The 17,622-nt window shown below is 40.6% G+C and overlaps 1 protein-coding gene across 1 annotated transcript in view; it reads left to right on the top strand.

The window, feature by feature from the left end:
• PCSK5 (proprotein convertase subtilisin/kexin type 5) overlaps positions 1-17,622 on the top strand; it is a 453,108-nt gene that overhangs the window by 383,178 nt on the left and 52,308 nt on the right. Inside the window, exon 25 of the mRNA XM_057721743.1 lies at positions 16,806-16,848. Within this exon, the coding sequence (XP_057577726.1) occupies positions 16,806-16,848 (43 nt within the window). The remainder of the gene's footprint in view (positions 1-16,805; positions 16,849-17,622) is intronic.

Genomic DNA, 17,622 nt, shown 5'->3' with positions numbered 1-17,622 from the left:
TACACAAAAGAAAACATCACTTCTTTAAAATATTCCTGATGATGAATAGGCAGAGTCTTTCATAATATCTTCTCAAAAATGTAAGAGGCTGTGTTTCGTTTTTTTTTCTTTAAGAGCCTATCACACAGGATGGTTCTTAGACGTTTCTCCCCCAGATAACAGGACTTGTTTACACAAGCTCTACTTTGCTTACACAAATGAGCAACTTGGGCAAAAAGTAATGACCAGAAAATATGTCTGTTGGAGAATAAATTTTGTTTTGCAGCAGTTTTGTTTCTGTTTAGGCAGCAAGGGAGATCAACGTATGCTGTCTTGGTTTTCCTTTTTTTCTAACGATATATTTAGCTGGAGAGTTTCCCTGGATGCTGAGGTTGTGAAATGTACCTAAACAGAGTCAGGAAATGAAAGGTTATGCTTTCTGTAACCTTCTCTTGTCTGAATGGAGAGGTAATAAAACATATGATTTTGGTGGGACTGCACGCCCAGTCCCTCTGCCTTCTCCACTTGGCTCCTGCAGCCCCGGACACTTATTTCAGGATCCAAAGGATCGCTCTGTTTTGCTCCAGGCAGTTTAACTTTGGCAGAATATCCTGAATAGATTGGAGATTCCAAGCAAAGTCTTGAAATGAAAACTGCAATGATGAAATATCCTGGGGACCCCTTCTGTAGGGGGCGGAGCACTCTTAGTTAAATGATTTGGGTAAACTGTTGGTGCAAAGTCCAGATGAAGCGTTCCAAGGCTGGGGCCTGGACAGACATTCTTTAGCTGACAATGTAATGTGGGCTTTTGCTCACTGGTAGAGGGATCAGTGGTCTTAAATAGCATAGTAAGTCTGCATATTATGGTCTTTTAGAATGGGCGTGGGGATATTTTTAAGCAAGGATATGTAATCTTAAATAGAGGTGGAGTGGAGGAGATAGAAAAATCACTTGGAATTCACAGGAACAGAAGTTTCCAAATCTGCATTTGTTCTGTATGATCTTGGACAAGTGACTCAGGTTCCTTGGGGCTCAGTTTACTCATCCTTAAAATGAGGGGCTTGGACCACCTTCAATTCAGCCAATGCATCAAGCATCTTCTACGTGCTGTCATCTCCCACCTGTGTCCTCAACAACCCCTACTCCTGAGTATATGGCCCCAAATTCAGTACCACTCAGCTGCTCACGCCCAAATTCCCAGAAAACATTATTTCTCCCTCTCTCTCTGAGCTTTGTTAGAAATACCTCTCCCCACAATTCAGAACCAAGTGAGCATTAAGTTTTGGCAGGGGAGTCATATAGAAAAAAGATCAAAGTATCAACTTGATTGTTTATAAGGCCAAAGTGGAAAATGTGCGTTAGGTCTACAAAAAATGAGCATCCTGACACTCCTCCTGCCTCCATTAAATTTCCCATCTCAAGCATGCTGAGTCCCTTCTCCCAAACTCACCAATCACATTGGACACAGCATTCCTCTTCCCCTTAAAAAGAAGTAGGCAAATTAGAAAGAAGGACTAGTAGCTATCTTTCCAATATTTTAAAGAGCAAGGCAGAAAAACAAAGAAAAATGGTGGCCCCAAAACACTCATTATATCACTGCATTCGTTTCCAAGGGATGCTATAACAAAAAAACACAAATTGAGCTGGATTAAAACAACAGAAATGTGTATTTCTCACAGTTCTGGAAGCCAGAAGTCCAAAATCAAGGAGTCAGCACCAGTAACTCCTTCTGGAGGCTCTCAGGGAGGCTCCTTCCTTACCTCTTCCTTGCTCTGGTAGTTGCTAGCCTTCCTTGCCTTCCATGGCTTACAAGTGCATTACTCTAATCTCTGCCTCAGTGGCCTCATTATCATCTTCCTTCTGTGTCTGTGTGTCTGTCTTCATGTGCCTTCTTATATGGACATTAGTCATTGGATTTAGGGCCCACCAGGACCTCGTCTTAACTTTGTTATTTCTGAGCAAGGTCACACTCATGGGGGTTGGACTTGAATATATTGTTTGGGGGGACATGATTCAATCCAAACAGTCACCAAGTCATTTCCACTTCCTAAACATTTTTCACTCTGCCCACTTTGACCCACACCCATGACTATACTTTAGTTCAGATCATGAAAAGAGTTCACCTGGATACTGCAATAGTCTTCTAACTGGTCTCCCTAAATCTAGTCTTTTTCTACTCTTTCACCCTCGAAATCCAGTCTCTATACTGCAAAAATGATGTGCTTTCTAAAATTTAAAGCTAGTTGTGACAAATGCCTATGAATCTAAAATGATTTCCCATGGCTCTGGGTAAAATCTGTTGTATTCCTGAGCATGACATAAAAGCTTCTTCATGATCCAGCCACTGGTCTCTTCTGTCTTCTCTCTCCTGTCTTTTCCTGTTTCCTCAAGCCATAACATCTACTCTTTACTCTACCGCAAATTGTTTGCAATCCACATTTTTTTTAACAGACAATAAAAAGCATATATTTAGAGTGTACAATTTGGTATCCCAATCTCCCAGTTCATCCCCCCCAAACCCTCCCTGCTTTCCCCACTTGGTGTCCATGTGTTTGTTCTCTACATCTGTGTCTCTATTTCTGCTGTGCAAACCAGTTGATCTGTACCATTTGTCTATACTCCACATATATGTGTTAATATATGATATTTATTTTTCTCTGACTCATTTCACTCTGTATGACCATCTCTATGTCCATCCATGTCTCTACAAATGTCCCAGTTTATCTACTAACTTTGGGTTTTGTTTGCTCTTCTTCCTCTAGTTTCTTTAGGTGTAAGATTAGATTGTTTATTTGGGGTTTTTCTTGTTTCTTGAGGTAGGATTTTATTGCTATAAACTTCCCTCTTAGAACTGCCTTTGCTGCATCCCATAGGTTTTGGATTATTGTGTTTTCATTGTCATTTGTCTCTAGGTATTCTTTGATTTCCTCTTTGATTTCTTCAGTGATCTGTTGGTTATTCAGTAGCATATTGTTTAGTCTCCACGTGTTTGTGTTTTTTACAGTTTTTTTCCAGTAATTGATTTCTAATCTCATAGCATTGTGCTCAGAAAAGATGCTTGATATGATTTCAATTTTCTTGAATTTACCAACACTTGATTTATGACCCAAAATGTGATCTATCCTGGAGAATGTTCCATGTGCACTTGAGAAGAACAAGTAATCTGCTGGTTTTGGATGTAATGTCCTATAGATATCTATTAAATCAAGCTGATTTATTGTGTCACTTAAAGCTTGTGTTTCCTTATTAATTTTCTGGGTGGATGATCTGTCCATTGGTGTAAGTGGGGTATTAAAGTCCCCCACTATGATTGTGTTACTGTTGACTTCCTCTTTCATAGTTGTTAGCATTTGCCTTATGTATTGAGGTGCTCCTACTGGGTGCATATATACTTATAATTGTTATCTCTTCTTCTTGGATGGATCCCTTGATCTTTCTGTAATGTCCTTTCTTGTCTCTTGTAACATTTTTTATTTCAAAGTCTATTTTATCTGATATGAGTTTCGCTACTGCAGCTTTCTTTTGATTTCCATTTGCATGGAATATCTTTTTCCATCCCCTCACTTTCAGTCTGTATGTGTGCCTAGGTCTCAAGTGGGTCTCTTGGAGACAGCACATATATGGGTCTTGTTTTTGTAAACATTCAGCCAGTCTATATCTTTTGGTTGGTGCATTTAGTCCATTTACATTCAAGGTCATTATCGATATGTATGTTCCTATTACCATTTTCTTAACTGTTTTGTCTTTGTTTTTGTAGGTGCTTTTCTTCTCTTATGTTTCCCACTTAGAAAAGTTCCTTTCGCATTTGTTGTAGGGCTGGTTTTGTGGTGCTGAATTCTCTTAGCTGTTGCTTGTCTGTAAAGCTTTTGATTTCTCCATCAAATCTGAATGAGATCCTTGCTGGGTAAAGTATTCTTGGTTGTAGGTTCTTCCCTTTCATCACTTGAAATATATCATGCCACTCCCTTCTAGCTTGCAGAGTTTCTGCTGAGAAATCAGCTGTTAACCTTATGGGAGTTCCCTTGTATGTTATTTGTCGTTTTTCCCTTGTTGCTTTTAATAACTTTTCTCTGTCTTTAATTTTTGTCAGTTTGACTACTATGTGTCTTGGTGTGTTTCTCCTTGGGTTTATCCTGCCTGGGACTCTCTGTGCTTCCTGGACTTGGGTAGCCATTTCCTTTCCCATGTTAGGGAAGTTTTCAACTATAATCTCTTCCAATATTTTCTCAGGTCCTTTCTCTCTCTTGTCTCCTTCTGGGACCCCTATAATGCAAATGTTGGCGCATTTAACATTGTCCCAGAGGTCTCTTAGGTTGCCTTCAGTTCTTTTCATTCCTTTTTCTTTACTCTTTTCCGCATCAGTGATGATCACCATTCTGTCTTCCAGGTCACTTATTCGCCCTTTGCCTCAGTTAATCTGCTCTTGGTTCCTTCTAGTGTATTTTTCATTTCCGTTATTGTGTTGCATATCTCTGTTTGTTTGCTCTTTAATTCTTCTAGGTCTTTGGTAAACTTTTTGATCTTTGCATCCAGTCTTTTTTCAAAGTCCTGGATCATCTTCACCATCATTATTCTGAATTCTTTTTCTAGAAGGGTGCCTATCTCCTCTTCATTTAGTTGTTTTTCTGGGGCTTTATCCTGTCCCTTCATCTGGTACAAAGTCCTCTGCTTTTTCATTTTCTCTATCTTTCTGTGGCTGTGCTTTTCAGTTCCACAAGACGAAATACTGCTGATACTGCTTGATTCTGATGTCTGCCCTCTTGTGGAGGAAGCTATCTTGGAGGCTCCTCCATGCTTCCTGATGGGAGGGACTGATGGTGGACAGAGCTCAGTAAGACTTTAATCTGCTTGTCTGCCAATGGGTGGGGCTGTATTCCCACCCTGGTGGTTGTTTGGCCTGAGGCCACCTAGTGCTGGAGCCCACAGGCTCTTTGGTGGGGCTAATGGCCGACTCTGGGAGGGCTCATGCCAATGAGCACTTCCCAGAACCCCTGCTGCCAGTGTCCCTGTCTCCTCGGTGAGCCACAGCTGCCCCCCACCTCTGCAGGCAACCCTCCAACACCAGGAGGTAGATCTGGTTCAGTCTTCTATGGGGTCACTGCTCCTTACCCCTGCGTCCTGGTGAGCACACTTTTTTGTGTGCCCTCCACGAGTGGAGTCTCTGTTTCCACCAGTCCTGTGGAGGTCCTGCAATCAAATCCCGCTGGCTTTCAGGGTCTGATTCTCTGGGGATTCCTCCTCCCATTGCTGGACTCCCAGATTGGGAAGCCTGATGTGGGGCTCAGAACCGTCACTTTAGTGGGTGGACTTCTGCAGTATAACTGTTCTCCAGTTTGTGAGTCACCCTCCCAGCATTTATGGGATTTGATTTTAATGCAATTGCACCCCTCCTACCATCTCATTGCAGCTTCTCCTTTGTCTGGATGTGGGGTGTCTTTTTTGGTGAGTTCCAGTGTCTTTCAGTTGATAATTGTTCAGCAGTTAGTTGTAATTCCGGTGCTCTTGTAAGAGGGAGTGAGCGCACGTCCTCCTACTCTGCCATCTTGATTGCAATCCACTTTTGTACACTTCCCATTCTTTTATTTAAAAACCTGTATGGTTTTTTTTTTTTTATTGTTTATTGTTTACAATAAACTGCATATATTTAGAGTGTACAATTTGGTATCCCAATCTCCCAATTCATTTCTCCCCCCAACCCTCCTCGCTTTCCCCACTTGGTATCCATATGTTTGTTCTCTACATCTGTGTCTCTATTTCTGCCTTGCAAACCAGAAAAACCTGTATGGTTTTTTTTTAAGTTGTCCATTTTATTTTTTTAAGCTCTTTATTGGAATATAATTGCTTTACACTGTTGTGCCAGTTTTTGCTGTGCAACAAAGTGAATCAACTGTATTTAGACATATATCCCCATAGCCCCTTCCTCCCATGACTCCCTCCCACCATCCCTATCCCAACCCTCTAAGTCATCACCCATCATTGAGTTGACCTCCCTGTGTTATGCAGCAGCTTCCTGCTAGCTATCTATTTTACATTTGAAAAATCTGTTTGTTTTTAAGATGAGGGCATCTATGCTGTATTCTAGCAAGATTTTGCCACTCCCTCAATGGTTTCTTAGAAGAGAATCTCATGAGCCCTTTTACTTAAAGAATTATCCCCATATATTTAACTCTTTCTACCTCCAGGCCTTTCCACATAAAAAGGTTCTCTCTGTCTCTCTCTCCTTTTCCCTCCTTCCCTCCCTCCCTCAAACTCATTTTTCAGGTCTCATCTAAGCCTTCACTTCTTCAAGGAACATCTCCCCCCAAAACACACCCTATTTTCTTCTTCATAAATTGTTCACAATTTGTTAATAACATAAATCACACAGCATTCATTACAATACCTTTTTACTTGCTGTACTGGCCCTAGACCCTGAGCTCCATATTGTACCAGAAATTAGTCATCATTATAGCCCTAGCATATAGTGGAACTCAAAATATACTTGTAGAAGGAATGAATTAATGCTGGGCATAACACTAGGCACTAGGGTTGCAGAGATGAGTACAATCTATTCCCTGACTATGGCAGGCCATTAATAATTCACAATATCCTCACTGGATAAGAGTGGCAGCATCAATACAAAGTTCACTGGAAGCTCACAAAAAAAGACTCATATTCTTTTGGAAGAACTAGAGGACTCAAAAGAAACAAACAAAAATGCTTCATACTCATGACATTTAAGCTGGGCCTTGAGCCTAAGTTCCCTTCTGGCTCTTATATTTTATGATTCCAAGTCTTTCATCAACATGTCAAAGAACTTCCTGCTACAGTTTTACTGTCTTTCTTAAATGACTGATGTTCTTTCATCCACCAAGTTTTCACATCCTCTTCTCAAGGTATTTTCTTTCTTCTTATTTAGTAAGTCTCTTTATTCTTCTCCACAGACTAAGAGCTGTTTGTTTTCTGGTTATTCTGCAATTTTAGTATGATGGGTCTTCTTGAAGATTAAAAATACCATTATATGTTTATGCTGTTTCTTGGGACTAATGATTAGCATGTTTTAACAATTCTGGAAAATTCCCAGGTATCCTCGTCTCTTTGAATATTGCCTCTTTCCCATTCTATTATCTCTTTTGGAACTTTGACATGTTACACCTTCTCACTTTAACCTCCATAATCTCTCATAAAACTCTTTCCTGTCTTCTATCTTTTTGTCTCTCTGGACTGAATTTTCGATCTCTTCTTGTATCTATCTTTGAGTTTATTAATTTTCTTCCTCTTATGCCTAATCTGCTTAATCTATCTATAGAGTTTTAAATTTGAATTTTTACATTTCTCACTTATAATGGTTACTTTTGGTTACTTTTCTATATTCAAGATGCTCTTTTACTTCTTTAAAAATATTAAACATTTGTTATTTTTATATTCCATGTCAGATAATTTCAAGATCTGTAGTCTCTGTGGGTCTGATTCTTGTGTCTGTTATTTCTGCTGACTTTTACTCAGAGTACCTGATTTCCTTATGGTTTATGTTTTTAAACTGTGACCATTCTCCTTGAATGTGATAATATTTTGAGATCTGGGTTAAGATTACATTTCTCTAGAGAGGAACTGCATTTGCTTCTACCAATTACCTAGGGATATTACCTACCTGGAACTAGTTTAAATTGATTTTTCCTTTTGAGGTGATTTAGAACACATAGATAACTTGAATTCTGATTAAAAATCTATGTAAGATCCAGTGCGTGATTACAAATTCTCAGAGGAGGTTTGCTGTTGTTGTTTTAATCTTTGCAAGGCTAAGACCAGGATGATTTTTTTGCTGTCCTCTTCTCCTGGCAAGTTTATTTTTAGCTTCATCCTTACACTGAAACTGTAGTCCTTGGGTTCCCATTTCAGTCTTGTATTTTATCTGGCAGAATCATAACTAGGTTTTCTCTGGCCCTAAACGAATATTTCTGTGGTGCTCTAGATTAAAGGTGTTTTAATCTGTTTTACACTTGGCCACAACATGATGTCTTCTCTAATTAGCTGTATTAATTGCTGTGCCCTCACAGACTGCAAACTCCTTGAGAGCAAGGATTGCCTTTCTTATGTGCATATACTACTTACAATATGAAAAGCAGTGTATGGACTGCTTGCGGTTAAGTATTTGTTTATTGCTCCTAAGTCATTTCACTGCCAAGTTCTCCTCCTTTTCCATCCACCCAGGTGCTCAAGCCAGAGTCATCCTACCTCCCTACCTCTCACATTTTACCATCTAGTCTTCTTAATTTTATCTTTTTAATTTCTCTTAAACCTGATTTTTTTTTTTTTTTTTTTTTTTTTGGGCTGTGCGGCACAACAAGTGGGATCTTAGTTCCCCCACCAGGGATCAAACCCATGCCCCCTGCAGTGGAAGTACCGAATCTTAACCACTGGACCACCAGAGAATTCCCCAAATCTATTTTTCTTCATGACTGCAGCCATAGTCTTAGTTTATCCCTAATCATTTTTCCTCTAGTATATTCCTTGAAAGGATGTTTCTCAAGTGTGTTACATGGAACTGTTGTTTTGCACGATTTTTTAAATTAATTAATTAATTTATTGGCTGCATGGATTCTTTGTTGCTGTTCACGGGCTTTCTCTACTTGCAGTGAGTGGGGGCTACTCTTCATTGTGGTGAGCGGGCTCACGGTGTCTTGTCGCAGAGCATGGGCTCTAGGCACATGGGCTTCAGTAGTTGCAGCACATGGGCTCAACAGTTGTGGCTCATGGGCTCTAGAGTACAGGCTCAATAGTTGTGCACAAGGACTTAGTTGCTCCACAGCATGGGGGATCTTCCTGGAGCAGGGATCAAACCCTTGTCCCCTACATTGGCAGGAGGATTCTTAACCACTGAGCCACCTAGGAAGTCCCTATTTTGCACAATTTAATAAAGGTAACCATGTCTACAGTAAAATAAGTTATTTTCTAATACAGCTTTTCATGGCTTCCCATTACTCTTAGATTAGAATGCAAACCTCTTACCTTGGCCTATATGACCATATTTGATCTGATCCTGCCCTTGACCCTGGCCTCATATCCTGACTCTCTCCCTTTCTCTTTATTCCCTTCAGCCCCACTTACCTTCTTGATGTTCCCTGAACAGATCAAGCTTTCTTGGCCTCTGTCTGGGACATTCTGCCCTCAGAACTTCACATGGCTAACTCCTTGTTATCATTCGGATCTCTATTCAAGTGTCAGTTCTTGAAAGGCTCTCTCCCAACTAGCCTAAGTTAAGATCTCCCTTCTCCTCTCTAGTCTCATCACTTCTAACCCTTTACCTGAATGTATGTACTTATCTATGTTTTCCTTCTTCATTCAACACCTATTTCTGGAGCATCTGCTATGTGCCAGGTATTAAGGTACAGAAAAATAAAACAAAACAAAACAAGCTCTCTTCACGGAGCCTGCATTTTAGTGGCTGGTTCATACATTCATTGAAGATTTATATTTTATTTACATTCTCATAATTATCTAACTTTTCTTTTATTGCCTGTCTTCCCCCTAAAATGTAAGCTCCAGAATGAATGAATAAGTGAATGAACAACACAGCTGTAGCAAGCGATCCTCATAGGAACTCGGCTGTGTGTATTCAGCCATCACTTCTACCTGCTAGTTGTTTTAGAGCAGGATGAAAACCCATAAAGAGCTCGCCTATTATGCTATTCCACTGCTGGAGTCAGGAGGCTTGGTCAAGACTGCAGTCCAACTGAGAACTAAGTCCTCTTTAGCCAACATTTGTAGACAATGATTTAGATTATTTATTCATGTCTCTTCTACTACTGTGTCCCTCCAGTGTGTTGTGCCCCACTGTCGGCTGCACTATTTGCATTACTGCCAATTCAAATATTTATTCATTGTTCTTGGACTCCATTGAGGACAAAATGATTGAAAATCATCAACAGTCCCCCTAACCAAATACTTTGTATCCCAGCACCATTGAACCTTCCAGAAAAATCTTCTGCTTTGGCAAAGCTGTCAGAGGGTGCATTTCATATTTGAGTGTCCACTGTTTGCAGCAATTCCAAGCACAAAGCATGTTTGGATTATGTACTTTCTAGTGCTATTTGGAGCTTATAATTAGCTGCACTCTTTGGGCATATCGATCTCTTAACCCAGTTCATTTTCCTTGGGTAGACTGAAGAACATCAGTGACTCGCCTACAAATTTGTACAGCACTGTGCAGTAACTAAGTACATATTTACTCTTGGATAATACATATTATTGACAATGTGCTTAATTATCTCCCTAAACAATTTAAGTATTGGCTGTTTGTAATGCTGTCTCTCTCCTCAAAGGGAGCAGTAGTGCATCTCAGTTGGGGGTGGACATTCTGCTGATGCTTCATCCAGGCTGCAGGTGCTCATAAAGGGGTGGTTTAAGAATGGCTGGCCCAAGTGACAGCCCTAGTCCACTTAGGGAGTCTGAGGCAGAGCCAAGAACAACCCCATCTCCTAGTCATCTGCCTCCTTTACAGAATCCTATCAGAAAAACAATTCATATTAAAAGTGAATTTTTAAAAAGGAGTTTGTACAAACATCTGCCACTGTTTTAACCACACCCCATGGAAGAACGTCAGTCTTGTCCCAGCGATGTAGAATTAAAGAATGCTGAGAAACAAAATGGAAAGATGAGAAAACAGAAGTGGGCAGGAAAGGAATAGAAAATGAAGAGCAGAAGCAAAAGGCCAGTCCCTTGGGAGAGATCTGTGGGAGGAGAATATTTCCAAACATGTGGCCCAAATGACCCCTAGAAGTCATAACCTGAACACGCTTCTTCCCTTAATATCACTTTTGATTCTAATTAATTCCATAACACACATTTATTAGGAAAATATAGAAACATATACAGACACATAAATGAAACAAATCACAGATAACTACTGTTAACATTTTAGCTTTGGCTTCTGACTTTTGATAAAGTTGTATCTATACAGACAGACAGACAGATTATATATGTATCTAGATATAGATTATCATCCTTTTTTACCTAGCCTATCATGAAAATGTTTTCATGTCTTTAAATACTCTTGAGAAACAAAATCTTAACAGCTGTGTACCAGCCCATCTTATACAAAGATACCACATTTTTTTTAACTTAGCCCCAGTAGATGAACTTCTAGGCTCTCTTTTGCAGGTACGTGAGTATTGGTTATTTTCATCTAGAAAGTTTGTTCCGGGGATAAATCTGTGTGCTAAAGCTATAGAGGGTGGTGGAAAGGTGGAGAAAGTGAAATCTAGCCCTATCATTCAAACACATTCATTCATATCTATATTTTTAATTTTTCTTCCAACCCAAAAGCGCTAGGTGAACAAGTTGACTAGAATTATATAGTCTGTCTATAAATAAGGCTGGAAGCCAAGTGCAGGGAGTCCTTATATATACATAGGCACATGAGTGAACCCAACAGAGAGTCACTCCTTTCAATTATAACTTTAAGGAACCAAATATAAGACATACTTTTAGAAGTTTAATATATGAATTCATTAGCTCAGATGCGGCTTTTGGTTAGGCGTGGCCTGAATCAGTGGTCTCAAAAGAGAAGTGCGCAAGACAATTCATTGGGCTGAAGAAAAATATAGAACTTGTATTCAAAATTATTTTTATGTTATCCTCTTAAATTTTCTACTTTAGCTTGCCTTTTTTTTTTAGCATGCCTTTTTAATATATGTAAAATATTCATGCACCAGTACATATAAATAATTTACACACACATATATGCATTGCAGGCACCTGCTAATTTTTTTAAAACCATATTTCAGAAAAATATGGAGACTACTGCTTTTGTGTTTTTTTCTTTTCATTAATTTTTATAGGAGTATGGTTGCCTTACCATGTTGTGATAGCACAACAAAATGAATCAGCCATACACACACAGACATTCCCTCCCTTTTGGACTTCCCTCCCATTAGGTTACCACAGTGCACTAGCTAGAGTCCTCTGTGCTATAGGGCATGTTCCCATTAGTTGTCTATTTTATACATAGTATCAATAATGTATATGTGTCAATCCCAGTTTCCCAATTCCTCCCTCCCCATCCTCTTTCCCCCTTGGCATCCATGCATTAGTTCTCTACATCTATGTCTCTATTTCTTCTTTGCAAATAAGATCATTTATACAATTTTTCTAGATCCCACATATATGCATTATTATACAATATTTGCTTTTCTCTTTCTGACTTACTTCACTCTGTATGACACTCTCTAGGTCCATCCAGGTCTCTACAAATGACCCAATTTCATTCCTTTTTATAGCTGAGTAACATTCCATTGTATATATGTGCCACATCTTCTTTATCCATTCCTCTGTCAATGGACATTTAGGTCGATTCCATGTCCTGGCTATTGCAAATAGTGCTGCTATGAACATTGGGGTGTATGTGTTTTTTTGAATTATGTTTTTTTTCTGCATATATGCCCAGGAGTGGGATTGCTGGGTCATATGGTAATTCTGTTTTTAGTTTTCTGAGGAACCTCCATACTGTTCTCCATAGTAGCTGTATCAATTTACATTCCCACCAACAGTATATGAGGGTTCCCTTTTGGAGATTACTGCTTTTGATTTGTGTTATTAAGGTGCTTGGAGAGTTATTGGGGCTAGGAACCTATAAAGTATGGGTGGAGCATCAGTTTGGTCTAATGCTTTGCCTGAGTGTGGGAGGCACTGGGAAGGCAAGTAAAGCCCCGAGTTTGGTCAAGCCTAGGATATAGCTGATTGAACCTGGGAAGGTGACTGAGCCAAAAAGTTGAGGTCATCTGAGAAAAGCAAGCATCCAGAGTATGCTGAAGTACAATGAGGTGGGTGCTGTTTTATAGCACATTTACAGATGTGGCCTAAGAGGCCAAGGTAGAAGGACCTGAATGAGTCTAGGACACCTGAGAAGAGACTGAGGGAGGTGAGAGCTTATCAGCTTTCCAAGGCTGCAAGTTTAACATGCCCATTCGTCTAGCATCCTAGGCAGTAACCTAGTAGGTCTTTGCACTAAACATGGGACAGATAGGTTTCAATAGGCAGTAGCAGAGGGAAGCCTGGCTAGCACAGGGTATGGGTAAAAGTCCTAGAAGCCTGAACATGAATTTTGAGAGAAATAGCCAAAGGTAAGTTAGGAGCACCTTGATGTTAACTTTCCCCCCCAGTTTTACAGTGAATCAATTCTGCCTAAACAATATATCTAATCCCTGGCTAATTCTGGCACATCCAGATACTGTACGATAAAAGGCTATTCTTAAGACACCAAGCTTCTTCCGTCTCCCACAAATGAAAAATAAACATATAATAAGAAACATAAATTTAGACAAAGCAAATTAGAGTTATTTTAGCTTGTATGTATTTTTAATTATGTGACTCAAAGTTTATGTAAACCATAAAGATAATTTTTTTTCCTCTGGACATTTTTAAATGTTCAGTTCCAACTCAAGTTTAAAATATCCTTTTTTCCATACAGTTTGTAAGTAAGATGTACATAACTCCTAATGTGGCCCTGATCCACCCCTATTCAGTGGTGACAGCTACAGGTATTACTGAGAGCAAAATAAAATGTCAGAGAATGTAAGTTGACCACTGAAGGTGACACTGACAGCAGGAGTCAATGTATCCATGAGGACAGTGCATCTGTGGTGAGTTCCAGCCCTGCTGGTCTCCAAGGAAACAGTGCAAAAGTGATGCAGGGAATCATGAAGCTCTCCCCAGACAGAGTGGATGCTGTAGTCCTACCTACCCCACCCCATAAAAATGAGACAATAAAACAAATTTCCTCAAGAAAGGAAGGCTGCATCCCCGTCTTGACATGGAATCTGCTCACACATTCTTCTCAGCTGGGATGTGAGTAGCTGAAAGCCAGTGGCTGTTTCTGAAGGCTTTTTTCCAAAAGTGGAAGGCTCTCTCTCTCTCTGAATTCTATCTGAACTTGCCCCATCCCTCTTCAAAATATGCTCTCTCAGCTCAAAAGTTTGACAAGATCAAATAACCAGAACTATTTAAATACCCTATTTTGGATAACAGCTTCCAAGACAGTTAACAATTCTAGCCTGTTTAGACTCTTCAACCACCACCCCCTCACACCCCATCCCAACACACACAAACACACACACACACACACACACACATTAGAAACCAGGAAAATTCATCTTCCTCCTTAAGCCCTCCTACCATCCAAATGCCAACTTGACTTAGAGTCAATTTCTAGGTTTGGGATTGTTACCTTTCCTTAATCCCATAGCAGCTGTCTCTCAGTGGTCAAGCTAAATCCATTTAGCTTATGTCTGACTTGTGGATCTTCTGGGGTAGAAAAATTTTTCCAAATACTTCTTTTGCTTTAGAACTGGTAATAATGAGAAAGACTAATGGGCATTCATAAGCTGTTATAAGACAGAGTTCCTGTTCTATGCATTATTCATTTATGCAAACTGTTGTAAAGGTACCAAATTCACTGTGCAACTGGGCTGTAAAAGTCCCTGGGCTGGAGATTACTTTGGTATGCACATTTCTGAGGCTTGGTTCTGTTTCACATTTTCATCAGTGACCTGCTTAGGGGAGCAGAGAGCAAACTCATTAAGTTCCTAGATGGGAGGGATGGCCAGAACATTAGAGAACAGGATTAGAATTTCCCCAGCCCTTGCCAAATTAGCGAAACTGTCAGAGTCAAATTTGTTCATCAGGGGCAGGCAGGGAAGAGGAAAGCTGCCCAAATGCAAGCCGAGTAGCAGCAACTTAGGAACAGAACTGAAACGAATACAGACGCTAACACAGACTTGCAGCCGGAAATAAACTTACCCAGTGTAATCACTAGTGTTCACTGGGACCTTTGCACCCCCGTTAAAATGGCTTGAGATCCTCAATTAATGGATTGTAGAAGCATAAAGCCCTCCTCCAAGAATTCTAAGAATTCCAGTGAGCTTTTCTTCTCATGCTACCTCTAACTTCAGATTCCTGATCCCATTTAATTTGCCTCGTTTATGGTTCATTTCACTGTCCTGCTCTAGTCACCCTATGGCAAACCACGTTGACCCAGACATAAAAACCAGGTCCTCCCAAGAGCAAATCATGGCCTCCTGCAGAAGGGCCTGGCTATCTCCTTGGTCATCTTGGCTGTTGAATCCTTCTGATTAAACTTCTATCCCAAGTAGCTTACCAAGATATTTTCCTACATATAGACAGCTCTCTCCTTTAGAGGAACTCTGGGACCAGCTATGAAGATGGTACCATTTACACCTGTGTTATCTAAGAGAGTCATGAGCCAACAGTGCCTCAGCCGAGTGCCGGCACACATTTTCTGTAAAGCGACAGATAGTAAACACTCTCTAACTCCGCTGCAACGGCTCCAATGCTGCAGCAGGAAAGCATTCATACACAACATGCAAACCAAAGGGACCTGCCTGGATCTGGCCCCTGAGTGGGCCACAGCTGGCCAACGCCTGCCAGACTCGGCTTTGGAATCGTTGACCTTCTGGGAAGCTTAGCAACCATCTTATCCAACCAGATCGTTTTACACCTGCAGAAATCAGCACCCAGAAAGCAGAGTGATACTTATGCCAGTTCACAAAACTGGTAAGCCAGGGTTAAAACTTCACATTAGAAACAGGTGGCCCAGTTCCCGGGCCAGTACCCTCTCTCCTATATCATCCCTAGGCTATTTTCAGAAGGTTCTAAGGATCCCTGCTTACATGGCAGAACCTCTTCTAGCAATTTTCCACTGTAACTTTCGGAGCATGCATTAGTCTTAGCATGTGTGATACACAGAAGTGTCGTATTGCACCATCTGTAGGAGGACCCAAGATGACAGTTTGACTAAAGACTTGGGTGAGGCTGACTCTACCACCAAGGGGCAGACTTCTTGAAAACCAGAATAAAGCCTAGCATAGATTAGGAAGGAAAACTAGACACAAAGTTCAAAGGACATAATTTCATTTAGTTTAAACCAAGTTAAAGGTGACATTAATCCTCCTATACCAAGAGGAATGTTTCCAAAAGGAGCAATTGTGTTTCATTTCCTTTTAGAACGAAAAGAGCAGAACTGGAATACAGTTGAGATCACAGGAAGAACTTACTGGAGGTAACTCTGTTACTCACAAGAGCTGCAGGCCAGAGGAAGTCACAGCATTGTCTTCATGATTGGATCTGGGAGCTGGCATCTTTCAGGGAGGGACAGGAGGAAGGGAAATAGACTCTTAGTGGTTCTCAAAGTCCTTTCCGTCTCATTAAGTCCCCTGAAAGCTGTAGGAAAGAGTCCTTCTCTGAGCCAACAGGGACACATCGAATCACGGTACTTCATGAGAACAGGACAGTTTCTTTAAGAGGGTGGTAAAGTGCCGAACACAAAGTAGATACTGTATTAAAAAACAAAAAAATAGTCCCGATTTCAAAGGAGCCTCCCAGACGACACTCCCTCAGATTGGTAGGCATTTGGAGTAACTCATGAAAAGCCCACCATTCAGGGTCAGAAGCTCGCAGCCCCTTCCAAATGTGTGTGTGTGTGTGGATGTGCTTGATGCATTTGCCTCGGTAGTGGCCAGGAGTTTCCTCATGTAGATCATTCTTGATCAGCAATTTGAAGACTGAGTAGCTCGGGCCTATTGCTCCTTGAGAGTCAGGGCCAAGTTTTATGAGAATTCTTATTTTACTAGCTTTGATAAAGATAAATTATAGCATACATCTTGTTACTAATTAAAAAGGGTACAATCTATTCAAACATCATTTCTAGACAGTACATTTCATGAAACTATCCCACAAGTATTTGTCTCAAGCCACAGCTTTTCCAAAGCTCAGTTTTTCAAATGATGAACTCTTGATGATTATTATTTTTCATTATTATAATTTTTTTCCAGATGATCCAGGAACCTGCACATCATGCATTATGGGGTATTACATGTAAGTCTGGCCTTTTTTTTTTCTTTCATGGCACTAACTTTTTTTGCAGTTTAAGCATTACTGACTTAATCCTAAACCCAGTGATTAAAGCAAAAAGGCCCTGCAGCCTGAAGCAACTCTACCCTGTCAGGCTATTAATGAACAATTCTTGGATTTAGCAATAAGAGCCCAGCTGTTTTCTTGCCTCGAAAGGAGGTCCTCTCTCTCTCGGTCCTGGAAGTCACCCAGCCTGACACTGGTGTCTAGGAATCTTGCCACGGGTTACCAAGATTCAGACTTTGCTGTTTATGGACAGACTTTAATAATATACCCGGCCCCAAGCAAGCTGTTTCCAAATGTCTGCGTGGAGATCTCATCCTTAAGGGGAGTCAGACCGTCCAGGATGCAGCCAGGTGTTTCGTTAGTTCTTAAGAACTAAACCTCCCGTGGGTAACCAGAGACACAGACCACGAGGTTAAACGAGATGCAGATAACCACCACCCTCCGGACATTCTCTAAATCTACAAATCAAAGATGGTATGTCGCAACATCACCTCCCACTCCTATTCTTTTCTCCCTTCCAGGGTATGTTGGTGCCTATCTTGGAAGAAAAACTAAGAAAAGAAGGGAGACACAAGCTGGGGGGGGGGGGGGGGATCGTCTACATCTGGGTCACCTCCACTTTGGTGGGTTGACTCCTCCTGTCACCACATGGCCTTTCTCCTCCATCAGATTCCAAGAACTCACAATGTGGTGGTGGGTGGGAAGAGGTTAAAAGGGGTGAGGAAGATGGGA

The sequence above is a fragment of the Hippopotamus amphibius genome, chromosome 2, assembly GCF_030028045.1.
Source record: "Hippopotamus amphibius kiboko isolate mHipAmp2 chromosome 2, mHipAmp2.hap2, whole genome shotgun sequence".
Taxonomy (NCBI): domain Eukaryota; kingdom Metazoa; phylum Chordata; class Mammalia; order Artiodactyla; family Hippopotamidae; genus Hippopotamus; species Hippopotamus amphibius.
The sequence above is the reverse complement of the archived record's forward strand: the minus strand, read 5'-3'. Positions and strand labels throughout refer to the sequence as shown.